The following is a 13773-nucleotide window of genomic DNA, read 5'->3' as shown; positions in this document are numbered from 1 at the left end:
TGGTGAGGAAGGATGAGTAATCTGAAGCTGAAGTTTGATAGGGCAGATATACTTACGTGGCAGATTATGATGCTGACGTGGAATGCCATTGCTTTGGGTTTGGATAATATTACACGATGTCCTATCCAAATTGTCGTCATTCCTTTTTATGTGGATCAAGTCAATTTGTTGTCTTGCTATTACTATTCTACTCTATATAATTAAATCTTGATTACTATTTGATAATTAGTTAAATCCACTAAAATCCAGATAGCACAGTACAATCTGTTCCTTCGACTCTTTAAAACTTTTAAAAATTTTTAAATTTTTTGGGAACAATAAATAAATATTTTCCAAAAAATTTAGTTAAGTATAGTATTTATTAATCCATGAATCCCATGAGATTAGTCCTTCACCACTCAAAATGGCAGCAACTCTGGACATGACACATGGCTGTGACCACCACCAAGTTATTATTTTTATAGTGTTTAACAAAAAAGTTTTAAAATGCCGAAAACATATTTATAATCCAATAAACAAAAGATTTTAATTAACTTTAAATATGGTAATATCAAAGGAGCTGCTTGATGTTAGATAGAGCGTGGGCTTCTCAAAAACACCTTAGGAATCGCATCAAATGCCAAAGTTTGGTCAGCATGCTTTAGCATTTGGGAACTATGTTTTCCGTAGAAGCGATGGATGAACCAATAAAGGGTTTACAAAACAATTCCCACTAAATAAGAAAAAACCTACCTTCTATAATATAATGAAAAACACCAAGAAAAGATGCATCTTCAGCAATTTCAACCGCAGTAAATGCAATTATATGTACATTAGCATACAATAGCTGCAGCACCATTATTAAGTTCCTAAATAATGTGATTTTTGTACAGAAAGTTGACTCATTTTCTCCACTTCTCAATTTCTCTTGAAGTTGCTCTGACTAGCTTCTTGGTGTTGATGACTAGCTCATCGACAAGGGCACCAATCTCATCCCTGACAATAAGAAGAAAAAAGAAATATAAAGAAGAAGTTGTTAATGAAATTGTGATATTCATATCCCCAACTTTGTGGAACTCAATGGTTTTGAAATCCACTCCACAATCTTATGTTACTTAAACCTAGAGTAATCTACTGAAGACTCGTAGGATAAAAATCAAAATCCAACTATTTCAAATTCTTAGAGGTATTTTTACTTGCTCGAAATGTCAAACTGGTATTTTGAAGTCATGGAAAGAGTCGAAATAACCAAATCCAAATTCAAATTCCAACGCATGCTGTTCAACTTTTTTGTATACAACTAAATTGTTTACAATTCTATAGGACAAATACACAGAAATACCCCTAATTTTTCGACTTATTGGAATTGCATGATAATTTCAACTTTTTGACAACCATACTTAAAATGGAATAGAGAGTTCTTGCATTCCAGAGCATAATTAGTGTAGGGTTTACATTAAAAAACAATTTATATTAAAAATATAATTTTCTCGGAGATCAAATTCGGTTAAATACCCAAAAAACACTGCCTTATTATGCCTAAAAATCCCTAATTATTGTCTCTCTTCTCAGCTCTCTTCAAGCTCTCCCTCTCTCTCTCTCTCTTTCTTCAAGCTCTTAGAGATCTCAGTGTTCAACTTGCTCAAACCTTCATGGAAACACTGCCATTTTAAGCTTTTACCACTGCCACTTTAAGCTTTTGTCTCCCACCCCCTCTCTCTCTCCCTCCTCTCTACACACATATATCTATAGTCTCTCTTCTGTTGCTCTATGTTCTTGTTTTTAACAATGTGATTAAGCACCCTTTCTTTAGTTCTCCTAGGTTTTTGGAGGCAGCTTTCAAAGAGGCAGTATCAAATTTCCTCCTTTTTCTCTTCTCTCTTTTTGTTTTTTCTCTCTCTCTTTTTGTACTCCAATTCACTTCTTCAATTGAATTCTCTGCAAATCTTTCAAATTCCTGATTTTATTTCTTTCAAGCTACTGATATTAGCTTTCTCTGCAAATATGCCTCTCTTTACTAAGTTCTCATATAAAATTTAAAATCTTTGGCTATTTTCATTTCTAGTATTAGATTTTGCACAATTTAATTAATTTATGCTTATCTAAGACCCAGAGGTTGATGGGAAATCAGACAGAGAGAGAGAGAGAGAGAGAGAGAGAGCAACCAAAGAGAGCTGAGAGAGAAAAAATAACTTTGGGTTTTCTCCTTTGCAAAATGTTGTCGTTTGCAGTGTTCAACTGAGCTTGGGCTAATTTTAAACCAAACTCATATGTGGGCCCCACTGAAAATAGTCTTTTTTCAATCCCTAACCCTAAACTAATTATGCTCAAGTGAGAAAAAATTCTCAAACTTTCATCTTAGGATATGATTGTCAAAAAGTTGAGATTAAATGCAATTACAATAAGTTGTAAAGTTGGGGTATTTCTGTGTATTAGGCCCAATTCTATACATACAAATAACCATTAAATGCCAAACAGTGGCATAACTCCTAAGTCTCTAACAAAACATCCTTCACCCAAGAAACATGATACATGGGAATTATAAAAGAGAAACTAGCATTACAAACGTGCATGTGTATAGAGAGGCTAGAGAGAAAGAGATTGCAATGGTTAAAGCAATCACTGCCTGATACAACACATGTACAAGTTTCATAATAAAACCAAAACTTGCTTTCAGTGATTGAGGCGTTCACAATGATTTTGAACTCTATGAGACAAACATGTAGAACCACCCTTATTTGGCAACATGTTTAACATGATTCTTTCATACACCACATAATGTGATAAACCCTTATCAAGTCCAAAAATTAATTTGATGTTTAAAGCTTTGTTAGAAAATTTTGATTAAATTTGCTCTCATCTCACATTCTAACCAATGTTTCTACATTTGGTACATATTATAGAATCCAAAAAATGCAACAGCAGAGATCCTTAGTTGATTTAGAGGAACTTAGTAAGATAGCCAATCACCTGTGAGTTAGAACATTATTATAGCATCCATGAATAATGAACACTTCTTTTTCCTTTTAGGAATGAACACCAAGTCTCAAGAAAAGCCATATCCAAAATTTAGTGATGCTAGTCAATAAAACTAGACTTTACTTTTTATCTCCTTATCCCTTTCACTTTCTCTATCAAGAATCATTAAAAGAGTCAAATAAATAAATAAACAAATAAAAGAAGAAGTATCTCAAGAGTGGAAATATATTGTTTGCTTTCGCTCTCTCAAACCTAAAAATCTTTTCCCAAAATTGAAGGGAAGAATTTGTCAGCCAACCAATGATCATTGGAGTCAATGAAAGAGAATAAGGTACTAATAACATGATTCTCTTGTCAAGTTGACATGGAATATTTTCTCAGTTATCTTTTCTCACTTCTGACTAAGGAGGGTACAATTGAAAAGGGGAAAAAAACCAATTTTTATGCAATTCGATTATGATGTCCCTGATAAGTTCCTCCTCCATTTCCTTTCAACTATTCCTCAACATTGCAATGACATTTTATCGAGTTTTGGCTTTGAATTTGAAGATGTTTTCTTTGTGATCCAAAACAATCAAGCAATTCCTTACACCAAGTACCAATACAGCTAAATGCCTTTCAAAAATTAGCATCTATACATAAGATTGACAAAAAATAAAGTCAATACAATCTTTCAATATTCCAATTGATTCCTTAAAATATTTCTTTGATCAAGTTGTAAAGGTGTGGAACACTGATATCCTTTTCTTGGTTCAAATGAAGAATCTGCGGATTAGCAGGCAGTTTTCCGGACTAAGGCTTGAGAAAGATGAGAAATGTGTGCAAGGTGGGCAGAGGGATTTGGAAAGTAACATCCTTAATTTCATTTACGGCTACCAATTTCGTCTTTACCAAGCAATTTAGACTAAAGATTTGAAGAAGTTATGATCACAGCCATCTTGGCTATGATAACAGAAGCTCCCTTTTCTAAACAAAACAACATTATCGTTTTATTGCTTCAACTTCCTCTTTAGCCTATCAATTAGAAAACTTAATATTGCAGTTGAATAACAGGAAAAGCGTAATGAATTAGCAAGTCAAAATGTAATATACTTACTGTGTTGGAAGATTTGCTGGACCATTGAGGAACTTTCCAACATTAGAATATCTCCGATTCTCATCATGAGCCACACCTTTACCCACTCCATAACCAAATCCATACCCAATCCCACATCCAGCACCAAACCCAAAACCCAATTGTAAACCAGGGATGCCAGGACCCAAGCCAACCCCTATTAGAGAGTGATTAGAAAACAAACCAATAAAGAAAAGGAGAGAAAAGGCAGCAAAAGAAGTGATTCTTACCTCCGACAAGGCCGACGCCGAAGCCAACACCGCAGCCGGCGCCAAGACCGAAAGCAGGTCCAACCTTCCCCAACTCTTTAAACCTCACCTCTGGAAGCTTCCAAAGCAAACCCTTCTCTCCTTCTTCGTCACTTCTTCTGCTATAATTGTTCATCTCTCTCCCTTGATCTCTCTATCTAATTCTGCGATTGTCCCTACAGCCGAAGGTTTTGGAGTTTCTTTCTTTACTTAGAAAATAACTAAAATGCCTTGGGCTGAACTTTTAGGATTTCACATTTTCCCTCTTGCTTGTTTTCTTTTACAACGTGGACGTTGTATTGTTCGTTATTTTAGTCGTTTGTTTGTACTTATTTATTATTTATAATATTAATTATAATTATAATATTCGTCCTATATTATTTAAATTTTGATAACATTAAACATTATTTCATATTAACATTAAGGTTAATGCAATGACTAATTAGTAAAGTGATAAAAGAAAACATTATATTTATAGATAATTCAATTCAACTTGTAAATTGAAATTTAATTTCACTCTAGTTATGCACAATACCACAAATATCATCTAATAAATACATTTCAATATAAATATATATATATGGGTAATTGTTTTCAATAAAAATATAGGTAAGTGTGCACATATAATCAGTTTAATTTAAATCTAAACCAACGTAAATAGACTAAATTAAAATTTTTGGATAAAACCAACTCAGATGAAACAAAGTGTACGTGGTATGGTCTGATTGGTCTTCCTACCTCTCGTAACAAAGGTAGAGGAGTTCGAGTCCTCGAGTCCTCTCCACCACGATAACGGCCTTCTCCACCATAAAGTTATCACCAATTTGAATCTTATTCAAAGGGGAGGGCTGCCCCATGAGAATTCCACTTTTTGGGTTTTTAAAGAATTTCTTAACAAGCTTGTCTTCAGAAATTTCATTTTCTAGATAAACTCTTATTCTTTCGTGTTAAACATTTCATATTCTTTCCAAAATATTTATATCTTTTGCATTTACAGAGACATCATTCCAATCTGCATCATTGTACTCTTCGTCTGTTTTTGAAACTATTTTATTTTCAATAGTTTTCATAGGAATACGAGAACCATTAATAATGATTCTTCAACAGTTAATATCAATTGATTTAATGAAGTTTTCCTTTCTAGTTTTTTAGTAAGAGTAATTAGTGGTAGATATTATTTTTATAGTATTTTTAATATAGTTTTAATTAGGAATTTTAGTAGTTTTAATTACTTTAATTAGTTTTATTTATGTTTTTGTTCAAAGCTTCCTTTAATCATAATTTACTTGATGTTAAGGAAATTTGTAAGATTTTGACACAGAAAAGAGTAAAGTAAGTAAAACTCTCAGAGGCTGGCACACGCTAGCCCTGCCTCACAGCACGCCCGTGCCAAAGTTCAGGTTTTGTCTTGGGCCTAAAACATCAGCCCATCCTGCAACACTTGCATGGACCCATATGAGATGATTTCCTGACGTGAAAATCAAGTTTTAATCCTATTTAGACGTTGAGATTCCTAATTGGGAATAAATACGAAGCCTGAACAGTTTCCTATCTCCAAAAGATTTTTTACTCAATAAAGATTCATTTTCCTAAACAAATACAAAGATACTCCAAAAAGTTTATATAAATAGAGAGACTAGTCATAGGGAGCCATTCATTGTATATTCCATCTTTTGTTCTATTGTTTTCTCTCTCTTTCCAAGACTTCAAGTATTCAAGATTTGTGTCAAGATTCAAGGAAGCCGCCCAAGCCAATTATTAACTAGTTTTTATTTCTAAACTCTTTTCTTGTTTTATTTTCAATATTCATGTTGATTTTGAGAATATTTACAAGTTTAATTGAGTTTTATTTAATTACTATGTTGAACTAAAACTCTCATACTAGGGATTTGATGTAGCTTAATTTTGATTCTAATTTATAATATTAGATTTGCTTTTCCTTGTTCATGATATAATTTATTATTGAACTTGATGCTTCCAGGAAGATTTTCTCCCCTTGATTGATTTATTTCATTAATCACTATCGGGAAAAGGGTTTTTGATATGAATAGGGTAATAAATTACATGAGAATAATAACTTGATGCGGAAGCTATATGATTTGACTCATGGGGGGTTTTCATAAGTTAATGACCTTAGGTTATGAATTCATAAACAAACCATAAAACTTAATGATTTAATTCATGTTTGATTGCGCTATTGAAAGATAAGTAATTAGACCGGGTTGAAATAGCTAACAATACATCGGGAGAGCTTGTTAGTGATTTTAGGGTTGTCTCCCCAACTTAAACAATTAAAATTGATTATCAAACTAATAAAATAAATTGGATAGAATGAAGTGAAGTCAAAATCCCTGGTTTGATTTCTTTTTGTTTTTTTTATTTGTTTAATTTAATTTCTTAAAATAATTATCCTTATTGCCATTTAAATAATAATAGGTTAACATAATTTTGATACTTGGTATACAATTCCTATGGAAACGATACTCTACTCATTCTATATTACTTGTTGCGATTTTCGTACACTTGCGAAAAATCACTGTCAATTAGATCCATTCAACAAAGGTGATCAAGAAATTGATTAACCTTCTAAAGATGTAAGAGATAATGGGGCAGCCATAGGATCTTTTCTCTTAAGCGGTTAAACTTTGGTAAGTCAAAAGTTTAAGCGCTGATGCCAGATTATGATTGTGGATCTTGTTTTATATGGCACAACCCAAGAGGGAAGTAAATTGGATTTTCTAAAAATTTATCTTTTAAAAACACAAGTCAGAATTCTAAAATAGCGGAATTAGAAAAGCTTTGTAAGAGATAGTTATCACGATTAGAACTTTCTCACAGAGCTTATCAAAGATTAGAAAATTGATTATAATTCAGATTCTAGTTTCTTCGTAATGAATAAGCATAATTAGAACTTGGAGAAATCACTGTACTGAAATCCAGAATTCTAATGATCCACAGAGATAAGCCTTTTTTACTTTTAGAATTAGAAAACATTAACAACTTTGTATTTCTAAAATCATAAACAGATGTGTAATTAGAATAATATCAAGCATGACTTCGAAAATTTAAAAGAAGAATAACATGGGAATTTATAGTGGTTTGATAATAACTCGTCTACATCCACTCCACAAGAATCATCTTGAGATCCTCCATTATGTTATCTCTTTTAAAGGGTAAGAGACAAACCAATACTGCAAGAAAATAGATTAGAAACCTAGATCTAACCTTTAACCCACTAGATTCCAAATGTTCTAGTTGATCTCTACCCTTCTGTTTTATAGAGAACAGAAAACTCATATCAAGACATTAGAATCTTTCTAAGGAGAAGGTTGCTTGATAACCTTTTACAACATAGCTTTTCACCCAAGCTGTACACAAATATTTCTAATTAAAAATCTCTAGCCTACAACAGATTACACGAATTTATATAAATAGAGAGAAATGCAACTATAAACACAGTGTGACACCAAAAATTCAGTTTCGTAAAAATAGGACCTTAAGAGCCACATTAGATTTAACACCGAAGTATTAAATCGGCATACTTCATACTTTGACAATTTAAAAATATTTTCTTTTAGTTTTACAAAAACGACTTAGAAAAATTTTCGGAGAATTCCTATAAAAAACTGCAAGAGTTTCTCCTATATATTTAGTATCACAAAAACACAAAAAAAAAAAATTTAAACACTTCTATAATCCGTCCACAGAAAAACTATAAGAGTTTCTCCTATATATTTAGTATCACAAAAACACAAAAAAAAAACATTTAAAACACTTCTATAATCCGTCCACACCATAACTATAGTTTTAAATTTATTTTCCCAAAACAAACTCCACATTTTCAACTCATCATCCCAACACATCTCATAAAAACTCAATATAGAAAATAAGTCAGTTATTTTTAATTGAAAGCATTTAAAAGGAGTATTTCAGAGCATGTATCCAGATGTTTGGTTTGCCAACAGGTTAACGCGCATCAGTTTTCAGTCGGTCTTATGCATCCAATTTTAGTGTCTGAGTGAAAATGGGATCGCATTACTATGGATTTTGTGATTGGATTGTCTCTTACGCCTAAGAAGAAGGATTCTATCTAGGTTATAGTGGACAAATTGAATAAGTCAGCTCATTTCTTGCCTGTGAGAACAGATTACTCATTAGATCAGTAAGCTCAGTTGTACATTGAGGAGATAGTCAAATTGCATGGTGTTCCTTCCTCTATCATTCCAGACCGAGACCCGAGGTTCACCTCTAGATTCTGAACTAAGTTGCATGAGGCTTTGGGTACACGATTGCACTTCAGTACTACTTATCATCCTCAGACTAATGGTTAGTCTGAGATGGTCATTCAGACTTTGGAGGATATGCTTTGTAGCCGTGTTATAGAGTTTGAGGACAGTTGGGAAAAGTATGTGTTCTTGATTGAGTTTGCCTATAATAATAGATACCAGTTGAGTATTCAGATGGCTCCATTTGAGGCATTGTAAGGTGGGAGGTTTAGGACACCTCTTTGTTGGACAGAGTTGAGCGAGAGGAAGATCATTAGATCAGATTTGATCAGAGATACGAATAAAAAAGTTCAATTGATTCAGAGTAGACTAAAAAAGGCTTGAAAAAAGTCTTATGCTGATCTAAAGAGATGGGACGTGGAATATGCTATGGTTGATAACTCTTTCTTAAGGTTTCATAGATTTGGTAAGAAAGGGAAGCTAAATCCTAGGTTCATCGGTCCATATGAGATTCTAGAGCGTGTGGGTCTGTTAGCCTATAAACTAGCTTTACCTTCTGAGTTGGATAGGATCCATAATGTATTCCATGTTTCGATATTGAGGAGATATAGGTCAGATCCTTTTTGTGTGATTTCTCCCGAGACGGTTGAGATACATATAGATTTATCTTATGAGGAAGAGCCAGTTCATATCTTAGCCAGAGATGTTAAGGATCTGAGGAATAAGAGAATAGTTTTGGTTAAGGTATTGGAATAAATAGACTAATGGTATATTAAATTATCCATAGTCCACAATTAATCCCTTTTAAGGGTCCAATTTATAATGATGGTCCTTAATCAAGTCCCAAATTATTTTTTAATCCATAATTAATGCAAATTGCATTTGGGTCCTTACAAAATATCATAATGGTCCTTAAAGTTCTCTTTTTGTCCAAATCCTCCTTAAGCATAGCGAAATTTCTCCTTAGTCCTTGGAACATATCTAAATAAGTCCATGAGTCATAAAAATATTATTTAATACTTAAAATATATTCTGTCTCCATATAATTTTTACATATCAAATCCGATAATTTATTAAAATTATCCTTTTATTATTTTAACATCACACTATAATATTTACATATCACATGCACAAAATAATATTTAAACATCATAAAAATAATACCATAAGATTTAGCTAACCTTAGAAGAATACATTAACAATATTTAAATTTCACAAAAATCCATATTTAGCATCTACAACATTCTTACATGTAGATTTAAGCATAAAATCACTAAAAACTAACATAAATTTTTAAGAAAAATCATTATTAGATTCGGGCAAATCAACACCCATATGCACTAAAAATTTACACAATGTACATATTTACAAATATTGAACATTTAAAGCATAGATCGACTTATTTATAACTCAAAAATTAATTCTTAAAGCATGTAAACAAAGAAATCAGACATAAATTCTTAGAATATCTAAAATAAAAAAAATAATCACAAACCTAAATCTTTTTATGCTCTAATCTTCTCCTTTCCCTTGGATTTGGAGGTCTCTCCCTCTAAATCAAGGAAAAATGAGCTTTAAAATAAAAACGAAAACGAAATATTTTTTTTATACTAAAAAGACGCAAATGACATGTTTTGTGTATGACTAGCCATGGAGAACGATTATATAAGGGTTTGAAGAGAGAAAAAGACAAAGAAATAAAAATGTGTAAAAGTCTTACTTTTTGAGTTTAAATCTTGAGAAATAGACTTTAAATCCAAGCTTTGGGGCCTTATCCTCTAATATAATTGATTTTTTTGAGAGAAAATATAAAGATGTAATGAAGGAAATGGTGTATATGAGGCTTAGCCATTAATGAAGTAAAAGATAGAAGAAGAAGGAAAAGAGAGAGGGAAGAGAGATTTGTCTGGCGTGGGGTTTTGGGGAGTAATGTGAGGTGAGAGTGTTTCTTTTTTTTTTTTTTTTTTTTTTTTTTTTTTTTTTTTTTAAATAAAACCGTTTGGTCTTTGCATGGTAGTTTAAGCATAAATCATTAGTCTTAAATTGTTGGATAAAGAATACATAGGTTTACACACCATTTTGTCTTTATTATAAAATGGTATATTTTTAATTTAGTATTTTTCATCCAATGGCTAGAATTTGACACTACACACATGCATAATATAAATTCTAACTATTTATCATAAATTGCACTGTGTTATCAAAACACAGTCTCTACACATAGCAAATTATTAAAATGCCCTTATAGCATTGTAATTCACCAAAACCATCATTAAATCATAATAATATGTAATTAGACTAAAAAATGATTTAATGCATGTTAATGATATGTTTAGAAAATATGGATGTGACACACAAGAAGAATAAAAAACATATTTGAAAACAGAAAATAAGATTAGAACTGTTCTTCAAAAGAGTTGTTATAAAATTTCTTTTTTCTTAAAAATATTTCTTTAAGAACAGAAAAGAAATAAAGGGAGTTGAAAAAGAGAGCTTTGAACGACTTGAATCTCTGAACAATGGACTCTTGTTCTTGCCAACAATTACTTTTGAGATAGGAAAATGTTTTTATACAAAAGGGATGTTAATCCCGTTATAAATTGCATTGGAGTTTACTCTGTAAAGCAATGAATATTTCTGACATGTAAGTTTAAAGAGATGGTGCATGTGATTTATTTAAAAAGGTTGTCAGAGCACATATTGCACACACACATGCAAAACTTTAAAGATGGAAAAGCTGTTTTAGAAAGCTATATTACTTTAAAACAGAAACAGACAGTTGTGTCAGAAACAGAATAGTTTTTGTAGAAACTCATTTAATAGCCACCAAAAATATTTTTTTCAAAAATCTTTTTCATTTGGGTAAACGTAAAAAGCAATGTTTTGAGTTTTTTCCTTTAAGACATTTATTGAGAATATTTGAAAAATAATTTTAAGAGTTATAAAAGATATTTTGTGCTTATAATGGAAATTTCTCTCTATCTTATAAAATTTTCTAACACTTAGTAATATACTAACCACTAAAAATATCTTCATTAATCTTCATAGTCTTCAAGAGCTTGATTTCTTCAATAACTTCAACATTAAAATTCGACATAAAATATCTTTAGAAAGTCACCGTGTCAAGTAAAGCATTTTAATAATTTTGCCTTCAAAATCTTTTAGTTTTCTATACTTTCTATCCAGCATTATACCCATGCTATGCATGGTTTTAATATATAATTTTTTTTATTAATTTTAAAATTTCTCAATTATAATATTATTAATGATTTTTTATTATTCTAATATATTATTCGAATTTATTGCTCTATTTGTCTAGAATATATTTTTTTCCTTTTTTTCTTTCTCGTTAAACTATATTGAAAAACAAATATTATATGCATTTTAGTATAAAACACTAATTGTACTGTATTTGTTTCAAAGCTATATTTGAAATTTTTTCTTATATATTATTCAAATCACAGTTAAATTCAACTAATCTTTTTTTTTTAAATGCAAATAAATTCAACCAATCTAAACTATATAATAAATGTTTCAACTTTAAAACTATTTAGTGAATTGCAATTTAAAAATTTAAAATAAAATAAAATGTATTATAAAACTCTCATTGTAAAAAATATAACCTAGCTATAGTTATTTAAAAACTATATTTAAAATGTTGTTATATATGTCATATCATTCATCACATTTACTAAGCAATTTATTGTGGAAAATATTTATTTAAATTAATTTTAAATGACTTGAATTGAAATCAAAACATTTAGTCCTTTGTTTAATCAAATTTTTATTATTAGTTTTTATTATTAATAATTTCAAATGATAATAAATAATCATTTAGTATATACTGATTGCAATAATTATTTATGTAATTAATTACAACTAATAGAAAATTAAAAGATGCAATCCTATTTGGTTCTATGGTTATATATTTGTGCTACATATAGATAATTTAATAAATATTAATTTTTAATATTTAATTAGAATTTTTATATCTCAATTTTTATTAAATTGATTTGTAGATAAATAAATTTAGAATCTTCAATGTTTAAATTCAATTTAATAAATATAGTTAAAAATTTTATGAATTGTCATTATGATAATAAACCATTTTTGAAAAATATATAATAATAACAATAACAATAACAATAATAAATAATAATAATAGAAAATAAAATATTCTATTTAATTAATGATTTATTTATGTAGTCAAATATGATTTTGAAATGACTATTTTTATGTTAATTATTTATTTAATCTTTATTAAGTTAAATGATTATTATTTCTTACAATATTATTGATTATTATGTCTTAGCCTTTATGTTTTCAATTTATTTATAAATTAAAGCATTTTGAAATCCTATGTGGCATAACTTAAATTCTCTAATCCTATATGGCACTACATAATAATTTCACTTGACACTTTTTAGGGAAAAGATGCCTGCTTTGTATATATATTGATGTTTTATTTCCTAAAATACTATAACTTATTGATAATTTATTTAAATTTTATGTATAAAAATTCAATGGCAAAAGGTCATTTAAATAAGTAAATGTCCAACCATTAATTTTCCTTTTTCTCATTTTTTTAAATTATTTTTTAATAAAAATTATTCTATAAACATCTTCATTTTATAATTTTTTAGTAAATAAGTTGTCTTAATATTTAGTTTTGTCCACTTGAAATCATTGTTATTGACGTGAATAAAAATTTTTTCTTTTTTTTATGTATATGATTGGTAGAACCCGTGCGATACCCGGAGTAATATTAAAATATGAAATAATTCTTTATAACACTATTGAAAAATATTAAAATTATATGATAAAATGATAAATTGTATTTCATTGAATTATGCTGAAAAGTTGTAATGCCAAAATATGTTTTTTAAGTATCATGCGAAACATTTCATAAAATACGTAATACAAAAGCTATGCATAGTATGACCTATATCAAAAAAATGCATACACACTATTAATATATTTTTTTATAGTGATAATAATTTTGAGAATTTAACTAATTATATTGAAATAAGAAATTAATTATTTTTTATTTTATGTTTATGATTTATTATAAATGATTGTTTATTTATTTGAAATATTAACATATTATTTATTTAGTTGAGTGTATTATAAGCGTGTGAATGTCCTACTTTTTTAAAAGTTATCGTATTTCATACGTTTTTGTATCTTGTGTCATGTGTCCTTGCAACTTAACTCTTGGTATACGATA

The 13773-nt window shown here is 29.6% G+C and overlaps 2 protein-coding genes across 2 annotated transcripts; one reads left to right on the top strand and one right to left on the bottom strand.

The window, feature by feature from the left end:
- Window positions 1–679: 679 nt before the first annotated feature.
- LOC105634396 (glycine-rich protein) lies at window positions 680–4602 on the bottom strand. The gene is made up of 3 exons (XM_012217248.4): window positions 4303–4602; window positions 4055–4229; window positions 680–975 (listed from the first exon to the last, which is right to left on the bottom strand). The coding sequence occupies exons 1-3, from the start codon at window positions 4454–4456 to the stop codon at window positions 882–884; spliced, it is 423 nt and encodes a 140-aa protein (XP_012072638.1). The 5' UTR covers window positions 4457–4602; the 3' UTR covers window positions 680–881.
- Window positions 4603–8657: 4055 nt separating this feature from the next.
- Window positions 8658–9302, top strand: LOC105634424 (uncharacterized). The gene is made up of 2 exons (XM_012217284.1): window positions 8658–8800; window positions 9008–9302. Exons 1-2 carry the CDS (start codon window positions 8658–8660, stop codon window positions 9300–9302), a joined length of 438 nt encoding a protein of 145 aa, XP_012072674.1.
- Window positions 9303–13773: the final 4471 nt, after the last annotated feature.

This window comes from Jatropha curcas, chromosome 11, assembly GCF_041381405.1.
Source record: "Jatropha curcas cultivar XTBG-Jc1 chromosome 11, XTBG_Jcur_1.0, whole genome shotgun sequence".
Taxonomy (NCBI): Eukaryota; Viridiplantae; Streptophyta; class Magnoliopsida; order Malpighiales; family Euphorbiaceae; genus Jatropha; species Jatropha curcas.
The sequence above is the reverse complement of the archived record's forward strand: the minus strand, read 5'-3'. Positions and strand labels throughout refer to the sequence as shown.